Source organism: Rhineura floridana, chromosome 14, assembly GCF_030035675.1.
Source record: "Rhineura floridana isolate rRhiFlo1 chromosome 14, rRhiFlo1.hap2, whole genome shotgun sequence".
NCBI classification, from domain to species: Eukaryota; Metazoa; Chordata; class Lepidosauria; order Squamata; family Rhineuridae; genus Rhineura; species Rhineura floridana.
Genome location: NC_084493.1, coordinates 11,838,268 through 11,852,225, shown reverse-complemented (window position 1 = coordinate 11,852,225; position 13,958 = coordinate 11,838,268). Strand labels below are relative to the sequence as shown.

The following is a 13,958-nucleotide window of genomic DNA, read 5'->3' as shown; positions in this document are numbered from 1 at the left end:
GGGAAGGAGGATGGGACATGCAGACATGCCAAAGGCACTCGATGCATTGTGGAAATGGAATTTTAACCCACTTTAAAATTTCATTTGTATTTATTCCATAGGAAAAATGGCACAATTTAACAACATATCTGTAGTCAGAAGTGTGCTGTCATTAAGAATATTAATGAGTGAGGTTTTATTACTTCTGGATGCCCAATGAGGAAATCTGCATATTAAAGGGTCACTTCTTGCGTTGAACCCACCTTCTTGAAATTCAGGAACCAAATGATTTTTTCTGCTAGGCATTTGTCTCTGAATTCACATATATTGTTCTTGAGTATCTTACTTGGATTCTTCCAGTAAGCAGTTTGTTGTAAAATACAGCACTAGAAACTTTTTCACAATGAAGTCCAGAGAATTATTGTATTTATTTATTTATTGTATTTCTATACTGCCCCATAGCTGAAGCTCTCTGGGTGGTTTACAGTACCTAAAAACACTAAAAACACATATACAAATTAAAACGCATCTTTTAAAAACAATTTAAAACACAAATTAAACATTTAAAACAATTTAAAAACACATGCTAAAATGCCTGGGAGAAAAGAAAGTCTTGACCTGGCACCGAAAAGATAACAGTGATGGCACCAGGCGCACCTCGTCAAGGAGATCATTCCATAATTTGGGGGCCACCACTGAGAAGGCCCTCTCCCTTGTTGTCACCCTCCGAGCTTCCCTCGGAGTAGGCACCCGGAGGAAGGCCTTAGATGTTGAGCGTAGTGTACGGGTTGGTTCGTATCGGGAGAGGCGTTCCACCAGGTATTGTGGTCCCAAGCCATGTAAGGCTTTATAGGTCAAAACCAGCACCTTGAATCAAGCTCGGAAACATACAGGCAGCCAATGAAAGCAGGCCAGAATTGTTTTTATATGTTTGGACCGTCTGGTCCCTGTTACCAATCTGTCCGCTGCATTTTGCACAAGCTGCAGTTTCTGAACCGTCTTCAAAGGCAGCCCCACGTAGAGTGCATTGCAGTAATCTAACTTGGAGGTTACCAGAGCATGGACAACTGATGCCAGGTTATCCCTGTCCAGATAGGGGTGCAGCTGGGCCACCAACTGAAGTTGGTAGAAGGCACTCCGTGCCACCGAGGCTTGCTGAGCCTCAAGTGACAGAGATGGTTCTAGGAGAACCCCCAAGCTATGAACCTGCTCCTTCAGGGGGAGTGCAACCCCATCCAGGACAGGTTGGACATTCACCATCCAGTCAGAAGAACCACCCACTAGCAGCATCTCAGTCTTGTCTGGATTGAGCCTCAGTTTATTAGCCCTCATCCAGTCCATTGTCGCAGCCAGGCACTGGTTCAGCACATTAAGAGCCTCACCTGAAGAAGATGAAAAGGAGAAGTAGAGCTGCGTGTCATCAGCGTACTGATGGCAATGCACTCCAGAGCTCCGGATGACCGAACCCAACGGTTTCATGTAGATGTTGAACAGCATGAGCGACAGAACTGACCCCTGCGGAACCCCATACGGGACAGCCCAGGGTGCTGAGCAATGTTCCTCAAGCACCACCTTCTGGAGGCGACCTGCCAAGTAGGAGCGGAACCACTGCAATGCAGTACCTCCCACTCCCAACTCAGCCAGTGACTGGCAGTGTATGAAGTTGTTTACTGCTAAAGTGAAATAGGTATGGACCTGGTCAGTTCCTTTGATCAAAGGTCATCTGGTGCCCAACATGGGAGAAGGGTAGGAGGATGATAAATATCTTACCAGTTTCAACTTATTTGGTCTACACATTATTATATAATGTAGGGCTATCAAGATAACTAAATATTTTAAGAAACAAAATAGATGCATAACTTCATACTCAACTTTGACTAGTTTGTGTCTTAAGAGGTATGTAGGATGCATGTGTGATGTAACATTGGATATAGCCTTTAGAAGTTCATATTTTAGGGTAGTTCAGTTATCTGGGTAATTTCTGGGATTAGCAAGCCTATGTTCCTAACCTGTTCTGGATTTTTAATCTGTCTCCCAATTTCCCCCACTGTATTTTTAGGAAGAGCTAAAGGAACTAAAAGAAGAAATTGTTCTATATGAATCAGCTGCAAAACATGGTGTGTTTCTCAGTGACCCAGGTGGAGAATTGAATGTAGACATGACTGATTCTTATGTAGATTTGGGTATTAAAAAGAAAACAAGACTTCACAGGTACTGGGTGAAAACCTTTCTAATTCAAACATGAATAAATACTGAAACTTTGCCCATATCATATCTCCCCATCCCTTCAAAAAGATTAAATCTTGCTCTCTCATGGGGTTGTGCAGTGACCTCTTATTGAAGGAATTGAACAGGTCCACATCTGCTTTAGTAATGATAGAGCATCAGGTAGTCCCATCCTAAACCATGGACCCTTAAAATCAGGCACCTGAGTAATATACCTGTATGATACATGTGTTTGTCATTTTTCCATTTTATCCCTTTAAGTGGCCTGATAATTTAACTTTTTATATATAATGCAGCCATTCTTGCCATCCATTTAAAAATGTTTCCTTACATTTTCTTGCATACCTTTATACTTGTTTCAAACCATTAGAGGTTTTTATTTTATTTATTTTATTATACTTGTATACCACCCCACAGCCGAAGCTCCCTGAGCGGTCCACAGCAACCCAAAACATCAAAACAAATACAGTTCAAAACAGATCTTATAAAAACAACCCAAAACACAATTTAAAAATTTAAAGTTTTCTTCTCTAATGTTTCTTTCATATATTACTTCCAGAGTAGTCGTGGTTTTTTTTCTTCATAAGAAGAGAATGAACTTGTAGCAGTTGTGTTTAAAAAACTCTTGAACACCCAGACTCTCAAACACCCAGTGCAAACTTTGCAATGCAAGCTGCAATGCAATGTGATGTTTTGCTGATTTTAAGTAAGCGTAAAGGTATGCAAAACTACAGCCCAAATGTACAGCTTGAGCTGTCTGTGGTGGTAGAACAGACAATTTAGGGCAAATTTTTTTTGCTCCTGTTTGTTTGTCTGGTATTTATGAGCCGTGTGTTGGATAAGCTCCCAAGCAGCATGCAATAAAATATCAAATTACGATAAAACAGCAATAGAAATGTCAAATAAAACAACAGCGGCAAAGCAAAACAAGATGTCAAAAAGCTAGATAATAGGCTGGTCCAAAAGCAGTGGGTTATTTCAATTTCAGTTGATTGTTCAGTCAGTTACAGAGTGATCTCCTTGTTTTCTCTTTCCCCCCTTTCCACTACTGCACTTGACTAGTCTTTTTTAAAAAGCTAGATAATAGTCCTGAAATGGTACAGATTACTCCAAATCAAAGGCTTGTGATCTTCAGTAGCATCTGGGAAAACTGAGGGGGAAAGGACTAGGCAGGTGTATGATGACTTCACATGATGGTTGCAGCTCTTCCTTGAAAACTGCTATAATTAGTTATGGGAAAAGTTAGAATGCTGATCACAGCCCCAATGGCATAAACCAAGCTGAAAGGTAATATGTATATTGCATAATAGCTATATGTAAAGTGAACTTACAGTCACTCCATTTGTACTTTGACACTGAGTAAACAGCTGTCTTAAACTTTTTTTAAAAATTGTGTATCGATTTTAAACAGCTATATTGACACTTATAATTGCAGGGCTAGATACTCTGCCCAAGAACCAGGTTTGCTTTTATTGCTGTATCATAGTAAGCCTGACAGGCAAACGATACATAAAAATAAATTTGTTTGCCTCATGCTACTTGTTTGCTTGGGAGCAAGTCTCACTGAGTTCAGTGGAACTTAAGACTGAAGCCTTAGTATGTAAAATAATTCCAGGTGGTTCCAAATCTCAAAGCTTTCCAATAATTTTAGGCTACTAATACAGCAAGTTTCTTCCCCCCCCCCACCCCTTTTTTGGCAATGTTCAACAGTGCTGCACTAACTAAAGAAGCAGACAGAGAATTTTCTAAAGATGAGATCGTCTTACAGCTGAAGGTTGAACTAGAACATTTACTCAACAGTAACAAAACAAAGAGGAACCGCATTTCTCGGTTACAAAATGAACTTGATGATTGCCAGAGAACAATAGAAGACCTGAAGCAGCAGCTGGTGAAAGCAAATGTGCATGAGGTTTGTTTTTAATTGTTTTGTTTGTTTAGAAATATTGATACACTTTTGGTTTCTGTCTTTGAACTGGAGTGATGAGACATCCAGTATGCTGGACTGTATCTACTAATTGGCCAGGAAGTCAGGGAAACTTTTGGGGCAGTCCTGTGACCCTAGGCTCCTCCTCCAGTTCTTTCCTGTTTTCACCTGGGATGAGCTTTTTCTCTTAGCACCTTCAGGGTTTTTATGTTCTTATTCTCTCTATTATTCTTTCTAGGATTAGTGCAACTTCTTTTCTTGTTTCTTGGATTTTCTTTTTAGCTTTCTCTTTTGTGTTGCTAGCCTTCATAGCTCAAAAGCATTATTCTCTTCCTGCCAAGTTTATGGAAACCCCAGTGGTAGATGCTGCAGTGGCAGCAGTGCTCACAGCCTTTGTTTTTCCCTGAGATAGTGATTCTTCTCTCAGAGGCCACAGAGAAAAAGTAGATCAGAGTTTTTATTAAAATCATGATGCTTCTCCCTTAGCTCTCTGAGCTGTCTCCACCTCCTTTTTTGCCAGAGCCATCTTTCTTTAGGTAGAGGATCTGAAGCAAAACAATGACCTAGATGACCTTTATAAGGAGCCAATGCCTCTTCACTCGTTGCAAATGCTATAATGGATGTCCTGTAGTTTTTAACTCATGTTATTACTGCCTCAACTATAGTACAGAGGGCTACAACTACTGAAATGTTGCTGCAGCATTACATTCAAATTTATATCAGCTTCTTTCAAAGAAGAACATATATTTGGGGAATATGCTCTTAAAGAGGTCCTCACAGAAACAAAAGATAGGAAAAAGACTATCTTCATCTTACATAAAGGATGATAAAAAGACAGCCTAGATGCCCATATTTTTTCTTTCGCTCTAACAGATACTCCTTTTACTCTAGAGTATAGCAACCTCAAGCCAGTCTGGAATATAACTAGATTCTGAGGCAGACCATAAAATCAACCTCCTTCCTGCTCTACCTCCTGCACAGCAACTTGTTACAGTAGACAACAGTCCTAATGCCATGTTCCTTCTGGCAGGAGGAAGACTAAAGTTCATAATCTGTTTAGGTGACTTTAGCAAAAGATGACTGGGTCCTTTGCACCATGCAGCAGGGCCTCTTCGCAGAGTTCCAATCAAGGCCACCAGACAAACATCATCTCTCCACAACCTCCAGACTCAAAACAAATCAGGCCATCATTCAACAGGACTTCCAGCACCTGGAAATCAGGACTATAGACCAATCTCTGTATCAGAAAGGTTTTTCAGAGTGTATTCAATATTTTTTTATAGTTGTCAGAAAAAGGATGAAATTAGAGATCCATTCTGGATTTAAAATATGTGAACAGATTTGTCACCTATCCCTGTCAGAGACAAAAAGCACATTAGGATCTGCACGCTCACAAACAACCAGAAAAGTCACCCAACGCCTAGGAGCTGCCATAAACACTGAGTTATCTTCCTTTGTCCATCGAGAAGACAGAACTGTATTTCAGGCATTCAACCTTCTACTGGTTTGCAACACGTTAAACTTGTGACCCAAATTTACACCCTAGCCTTTCTAGTGGCTCTTCTTACCATACAAGACAGACATACTCTGAAGAACCTCAAAGAGGGTGCTTTGCCCATCCTAGGCCTTCTGATCCTTTCAGCAATGGCTGGATCCCACCAGGGCACTCTGATTCAGGATCCTGTCATGCTGGACTATGGCCTGACCTCAGATTACTCTTCTTTCAACAAAGACCCTGATTGCCCAGAACCAGATGACCCTGGGGAGCAGACAAAACCCTCCCCCCCCCAAAAAAAACCTCTGACACTGATAAGGAGGACCTTAGCATTCAGGGGGAGACTTCATCAGGCATGTCTCCAGAGGTTGCTCTGGATGGACCATTGAGGTTGCTCCCCTGACTCAATTGCAAAAAAAGAGCCTCCTTCTGAGCAACCTTCCAACCCCATCATGGGTTTACCAGAAAGTTCAGGCTCAGGTGGCTACCTGGTGAAGTAGCATGTGCCTAAGAGCCCAAAGTTACAATGCTACTTGTAAGTAATGGGCTGTTCAAGAACAAATGCCTCTTGGAGAGCAGTGACTAAGTACTTGCAGCTGTTTGTGGGTGGAGTTTGGCACATCAGAATATACAAGCTCTTAGTTGAGGTCTGGTAGCTGATGGATCAGCACATGACTTTTGAATCCCAGACTCTAGTGAATCCCCCAGGCACCTGGTTGGCCACTGTGAGAACAGGATGCTGGACTAGATGGGCCACTGGCCTGATCCAGCAGGCTCTTCTTATGTTCTTATCACCTTACCTTTTCTGCCCTACTTTTTGATTGATCTCCTGTGTTGCCAACCTCTGAACCTCTACTGAGAGTCTAGATTTGGAGGAGTCATCTTCCTATGGAGCATGGGAAGAATCATAGAATGGTAGAGTTGGAAGGGGCCTATAAGGCCATTGAAAGCAGCCCCTTTTGGTGAAGGTGAAGGTGAAGATGGCTGTTGGAGTTACTGTAGTTAGAGGCTCTGGCCTCAATAATAAAGAATAAAGCAATTGATTTTCTTCATAAGAAACTGGTATCTGTCCTTTTGGTGGAAGTTAGAGAACATCTCTGAATCTCTTATTACAACTATACATACTAAACTTTTTTCGTAACTCCCTGTTTTTTGCATATGATACATTCCCTGTACTTAACAACTGAAGGGATGGTCTGTATGTGATGTTCTTGCTTATACAAAAGAGCTGCTTAAGAACAAGATAAGAGTTTTGTAACAAGTTCTATAGCTTGGTCAATTGACCTAGGATAGAATGGCTAGCATATGGTAGGGCTGGCAAACAGAGTGTGGTGGATATGTTAAAAGTTTTGCCTTGATGATGAAACATATTTACTTGGAAGTACTGTTATATGAATCTTCTGATTGCTTCTCATGCTCATTGGACAGTGTTTGGACCTGAGAAATCATGTAGGAAGTACTGTCCTAGTTATTCCTGTGCCAAAATTGCCCACCTAGCTCTAAATCTCAAACTCCACAAGTGTGCCCTACTTGCCAGGTTTTAATGTTGCTTTATCTGCCTTAGCAAATAAAGTGCAGGCACTTAAGATCAGATTCTTGGATAGCAGGTAGTAAGGTCATAATTTAACAGCTCTGCATTGTGCACCACAAACATGACTTTGTTTGACTGAACATAAGTGAGGCATGTATCTAACACACAGTCATATCTGTATTTACTTAGAAGTAAATCCCACTTATTTCAGGGAGATTTACTTCCAGGTTAGCTACATTTTGGTACTCTGTGTGATTTGTATTTTTTGCTAATGATTTAAGTCAGGGGTGGCTAACCTGTGGCCTTCCAAATATTGTAAGACTACAACTTCCATGAGCATAGTTAGGGATGATGGGAGTTACAGTCCAACAACATATTGAGGGCCACAATTTAGCCATCTCCGATATACATGATAATCATGTTCATTGTGTCAAAGATAAGTCAGCTGCATGTTAGGGTTACATTTTTAACCTTTCGGATGACAGTAAAATGGTAATTTTACCTATTTAGCTTTTGGAAAGCTTCCCACTTCATTTTTGATCCATTATATATGCTCATTTTTTATTCATTATGTATGTTCAACAGTGGCTTTGGTCCTGTACAGATGGCATGTATTTGGGTGGGTTGATAAGTGGCTGTATGAATTTTTTTTCTTTGGCAGCTATTTCCCATGCAGAATTTGTCATGACTGGAGAATTTGTTGCTATATGAGCAGTTTTAAAGTAATCACTGTGAACTCCCAACCTCTTCTTCTTTTCTCCCCCCCCCCTTGGTACTTCAAACTGTTGTCTTCTAGGTAATGGCCGTCTTATCTCTGGGGCAACACAGAACTAGTTTGTAATATCAAAAAAAAAAAGTGTCTTGACTTATTCCACTGTTGTTGTTTTTCCTATTAGCCCAGAGGAAGAAACACAGAGAAGCCACCTGATACCTTACAGTCTAATATGTCTGAAGAAATCTTGAGACTCAAAAAGGAAAATCAGGCTTTGCAACAAGAAACTGAGGTGGGTTTTTTTTAAAGTGTCAGTTTTCTCGCCAGCTAAGGGATCATATGGAGAGAGGGAGAATGTGTGGGAACACTTGCCCTGTGATGTCACTGCATTGTGCATTTCCCACCCTATATCATTGGCTGCCACTGGAAGGAGCAAGGATTCACACAGTGTTAGATTACACATGTTCACATATGCTATGGGAGAGAGAAGAACTTGGTACAAGGATGTCGCTTTTGGTAGCGTTACCTATGATATTTCATTTCACCTTAAAACGCAAGACACTCTTAATAGTTGTGAGCATGATGTGACTTTTAAATTGAACTTTACGGTTACCATCATTTTTCTTTTACTTTTTGTTTGGACAGAGCCATAATGCACGTATTCAGGAATTAATAGAAAACCAGGAACAACTGAAAAATGCAAATCGGGAGCTATGTAGTCAAATGAGACAGATGATTCAGGACTCTGATCGGGATAAGCAAGAAGCCCTTGACAGGTAACTTGGGGGAGGTGGGTGCTAACTTAACACTGCCCTGCATTTTATTTTCTCTATAAAGGAGAGAAGAGATAGATAACTAATTGGGGAGGGGGGCACTGTGGGCACTCACAGGGACAGTGTTGGTAAATTATGATGACTGTGTTTCAGCCCTTGCAGGTGCTAGAACCACTTTGTCTTGTTCTGCATATGTTAGCTTTCCCCCATTATCTTTTTTTATTCAACATTGTTCATCAAATGGCCTTTTCTTTCCCTCTAATAAACCTAAATGACTATTCCCTTATCATCCTATCCACAGCAGTGTACAACAGATCTATCTCTGCCCACACATGTGGAGCCCTAAGTGTTCTGAAATCTACTGGAAAATAACTTAGGCTGCAATCCCAACCCCACTTACCTGGGAGTAAGGCCCAGTCAATAGGACTTACTTCTGAGTAGACATAATTAGGATTGCCTTATTATTTTTTGCTAGAGTTCTTTTCCTACTTACCTTGAAATTTGGATGAAAGGTAAATAATGAATGGGAAAGCATCTGCAAGACTTTCTCACACACACACAATGTGGGCTTTGTTGGCTTAGGTACTTTTTGCTTTTTATTGCTTCCACTACATGTGACTTCAACAGTGCTCTACTTGAGTCCGTGCTTTCTCCCATACCTGTATTGACTTTCAGAGACACTTTATGAATCGCATTCGTATCCTACTCTTCCTTCAAGCAGCTCAGGGTGGTTTAAATAGGACCTTCCTATTCTGTCCTCACAACAGTTCTTGGGCCAGTCCTGACCTTGGGTCAGTTACCTTCTCTCAACTTAACCTACCTCACAGGGTTGTTTTGAGGATAAAATGGGGAGAAGTAGAACGATATACGCCACCTTGACATTACCTTATTACGCTGTGTTTCTCTTCCTCTCTCCAGATGTGAAAGAACCTATCAGCAACATTATGAGAATATGAAGAAAAAGCTTTGTGAAGAGCTTGAAGAAAGGCATGCTGCAGAAAAAGAAAAACTCATCCATGCTCATGAAGCAAAGATTGCACAGCTAAAGTGAGATTTGTCTTTGCCCTGTGAAGTTCCGTTCCCTGAAACAGTGCCTCTTTCAGGCACACAGTTTTTATTGGGAGGGAGCCGTGGTTTTGTTTTGTTTTTAAATACAACTTCTTGTATGCGTTTCAAGGGCTGATATTGAAGAGTTGAACAAAGAGTTGGTTTCAGTGAAGGAATATTACATCACTGTCTGCAGAGAGAGAGATGAACAGGAGGCCACTCTGAAGGCAGCATTTGAACAAGAGCAGAAAATGAAAGAAGAGAAGGTAGATGCAAAAATATCCCCAGTTTACTTCAGAGAAAAGGATTGCAAAGCAGTTATATTAGATATAGATCCTGAACAAAAATGAATTCTGTTGGCGGTTTATATTGGTAAAATGTTTGGGGATGCCTGAATTAGGAGCAGAGCAGGCATAACACCAAACATTTCTTAACCATAGTTAAATTATGGAGGACAGGCTGTAGAATCAGCATTCTTTCCCACCAGTGTCTTGCCCCTCAAGCATGAATTGCTCTTATTCTTCTCTTGTTGGCCTTTAATGTGACGTCATGTCTGCACCTATCCAACCATGCTTGCATATTAGAGTTTGAAGCTGGAAAGCACCTCTTTAGATGAGCTACATTGTGCTTAATCTACAAGATGGCAGAGTTTTGCATACATTTAATGATTCTGTGAAGTATTACCAAGGTATGCATTGGGCACTTGCAAGATCAAAATCTTAAAATATATAATGAGGACTGTTGAGGAAATTTTGTGTGCTTAGGATTGTGAAATTATAAGTAGCTGCTCCTACTTGTGCTCATATTTAATCTTTGTACATCAGTCCTATTCAGTGGCTGCTTTATGACTCTGGCAATAAGAGTTTCTTTAGCTTTCAGTTTTATTTTGGACAAAGTACCATCAATGATTACTGCTTTGTAGAATAATATAAGCATGCACACAAACAAAGGGCAGCTTCAAGGTGCTTACAGTCTAAACCAGCCTTTCCCAACCGGTGTGCCTCCAGATGTTGTTGGACCACAACTCCCATCTTCCTGACCATTGGCAATGCTGGCTGAGGCTGATGGGAGTTGTGGTCCAACAACATCTGGAGGCACACCGGTTGGGAAAGGCTGGTCTAAACTTTGACAATGGTGGATAATAATAATAATAATAAGGAGGAGGAGGAGGAGCCCAGGGCGGCAAACAAAAACACTAAAATCACTCTAAAACATATTAAATATCTTTTAAAAACATCTTTTAAAAAAACAGCTTTAAAAACATCTTAAAAAGCAATTCCAAGACAGATGCAGACTGGGATAAGGTCTCTACTTTAAAGGCTTGTTGAAAGTGGGAAATCTTCAGTAGGTGCCAAAAAGATCGCAGAGATGGTACCTGTCTAATATGTAAGAGGAGGGAATTTCAAGTGTCAGTGCCACAACACTAAAGGTCTGCTTCCTATGTTGTGCAAAACAGACCTCATTTAAGATTGTATCTGCAGGAGGCCCTCACCTGCAGAGCACAGTGATCGACTGGGTATATAAAGGATAAGACGGTCTTTCAGCTATCCTGGTCCCAAGCTGCGTAGGGCTTTGTAAACCAAAACCTTGAACTTTGCCTGTAGCTATTGGGCAGCCAGGGTTAACAGACGAAAATAAAGCAAGATGAACAAGTTAAGGGCAGGGAGATTGGCAAGTATAACATGGGATAAAAACAAGCAAATGCACTAACATGTATGTAAGCTTCATTTTAGTTGGGAGTAAGGATTGAGAGGCTAAGCTCAAGACTCCATGGAAAAGATGGTTTTTGAGGAGGGATTTGGAGAACTGGCATGAAGTAGAATTCAAGGAGGAAATTCCAGACATAGCAATAGCAAGGAAAAATGCAGGGAGCTCTTTAAATAACAGCATAATTCTATACATGTGTACTTGGAAATAATCTCACTGTATTCAGTGGGGCTTTTTCCCAGGTAAGTATGTGTAAGATATTAGCCTAAGAGATTTTTGAGCAAAGAAATAGAGAGGCCTTGAGTAAGAAATGTTAGATTAACATAACCACATCAGATGCAAAATAGACTACAGTGCTGTCTCAAAAACTCTTATCTATCTCATAACATACACACATTTATTTGGATGATAGTGGTAGTATTAAATTAAAAACAGAACAGAACAACCAGTGAGGTGTCAATTACACTAATTTTACTGGTAATACTTTTCTTCTTTGCTGAAAAGCTGAAAACCATCAGGCTCTAAAGCAACTGTTTTATCCAAAAGCTATTCATTTAGCAGTCTTCTTATATTTTGCCTAGCTCAAGAAAGAGTTATTGGAAGAAAAAGAAGCATCTTTGAACAAGCTGAGGACTGAACTAGAAGAGATATACAGGAATTCCATGGCACTAGCCAAGAGCCAATGGATGGAAGAAAAAGAAACTGAACTGAAGCAGCAGATTGAGAATGAAGTGGCAATAATCAAAGCTGTTTGGGAGAGAGAGCAGAAAGAGGTGTGCTGGGATTTGTACTAATACACAAGGGAGGGGTTTTGAAATATTGTTTTATGGAGAGACTGAAGGGTGGCTTCTGACCCCTTTGGATCTTGCAGAAACTTGGCATTTATTTCCAGCTTTTTAAAAGCATAGCCATAAAATAGATCTATGTATTTGTTATAGTTGGTGGTATTTATGTTTGTGTGTGTGTGTGTTCATATCCTGATTTTTCTTTTAAGGAAATCAGGGGACTTTACTGTTACGTTTAGAAAACATGGTGTTATTCATTTTACTGTGGCAAGTAAATTTTTGGTAGGAAAGCTGCCATTCTTTCTGCTTCTAAAGAAAGAAAAAACCCTAAATCTTAATTTCACTTTGATTCTTTCAGAGATTGTCCATAAGAAATTTAGCTTGATAAGTTTGATAGTAAATTTAGGGGTCTATATGCACACAGTCTGCCCTAAAACCCTGCTCCTCTGTTACATATAGATAAAAGACCGAGCTATTCAGGAAGTTGAAAAAGAGTGGCAGCACAGGCTGGATCAAGCTTTAGAAGAAACAAAGAGAACTGTAGTGGAACTCAAAGATCATTGCAGCCAAACAGATGAATCACTGGACCAAGTGATTGCAGAGGCAGTTGAAAAGCAGACATTCCTATTTCAGGAGGCACTGAAAGAAAAGGAAAAGGCCTTGAGAGAGCGTGAAGCAAGACATCATGAGAGCATTGCCAGTCAGGTAACAAGCAGACAAATTGCACTGCTTTGTTTTTAGCAGACCCCAAATATTGATCAAAGCAATTTGCAAGATAAATCAGAGTTAATCATAATATTGACGCAGTCAACTGCACTAGGCTTAAATCGGTGACAACTAGGTAATGATCAATAAACAGTTTTAAATAGTGCAGCATTCTAAAATAAAACTTTAAAAGGTTTTAAGATGAATTTGACTGCCTGCACTTTAATTTTCTCATTCAGAGTTCAAAACCTTCATATGACAGGCTAGTTATATAGCTTTCAGTGTGCAAGTTGGGCTGTGACACTAAACTATGCTCTAGGACTATATGCATGAGCTCAATTGAGTCTGAGTGCAGCCTCAGGCTGGCATTATCCTGTCTCCCCATCCATTCTACTGAATTTGAAGTTGGCTTATATTGAAACCAACCAGATTTTTTAAACCTGTGAACAAGGCCAGTATCTGTTGCTTTAATCCTGGGCTCAGGTAGGCTGCTTTAAAACTCATTGACTTCAGTGGGATTTAAGCAGCTGCACAGGCAAGTTTGTGGCTGAAATACCTAAACAAAAACTGAACTTTTTTCATTTTGTGTTTGATTAAACCTGGACTGAAATCAGTGGCTTCCTGTTTACCTCCATTTACCCATTTGTAGGTGGAATCAGCTCTAATAAAAGCTCGTGCCAGGTGGCTGCAAGAACTGACTGAGCTTGAGGAGCACAAAGCTCATCTGAAGGTAGCCAAGGAAAAATGGGAGAAAGAATGTGAGATCAGCACAGCAAAACAGGTAGTGGAGAGCTTAGGTTTTAGCACCTTTGTCCCTCAGCAGACTAGGTTCAATCTGGAAAAGTTACAAAACTAGGTTCACTAGGTCAGAAAGGTATCTGAACATCTGCTTGGTTTTTATAAACCAGTGGTCTCCGTTTGGCATAGGATACATTCAGATGATGAGTTGTGTCCTATGATTTACCAAAGCCAGTGATGTGCGATCAGTTGATTTGCTGACACTTCCACCCTTAGGCTCATCCAACTGTTTAGCCCTTGCTGTTGCCTAAAGTAGACATAGTTTCTTCTGTTCTT

The 13,958-nt window shown here is 40.4% G+C and overlaps 1 protein-coding gene across 3 annotated transcripts in view; it reads left to right on the top strand.

Annotated features, from left to right (window-relative positions):
• The window catches only part of CEP152 (centrosomal protein 152), a 63,507-nt gene that overhangs the window by 29,596 nt on the left and 19,953 nt on the right, over positions 1-13,958 (top strand). For 2 of the 3 annotated variants that reach the window (XM_061595449.1, XM_061595450.1), the window contains exons 12-20: positions 2,039-2,190; positions 3,916-4,114; positions 8,052-8,159; positions 8,513-8,643; positions 9,559-9,687; positions 9,818-9,953; positions 11,976-12,167; positions 12,639-12,884; positions 13,534-13,665. In XM_061595449.1, the coding sequence (XP_061451433.1) occupies positions 2,039-2,190; positions 3,916-4,114; positions 8,052-8,159; positions 8,513-8,643; positions 9,559-9,687; positions 9,818-9,953; positions 11,976-12,167; positions 12,639-12,884; positions 13,534-13,665 (1,425 nt within the window). The remainder of the gene's footprint in view (positions 1-2,038; positions 2,191-3,915; positions 4,115-8,051; positions 8,160-8,512; positions 8,644-9,558; positions 9,688-9,817; positions 9,954-11,975; positions 12,168-12,638; positions 12,885-13,533; positions 13,666-13,958) is intronic. The other variant, XM_061595451.1, reaches the window with a different exon arrangement.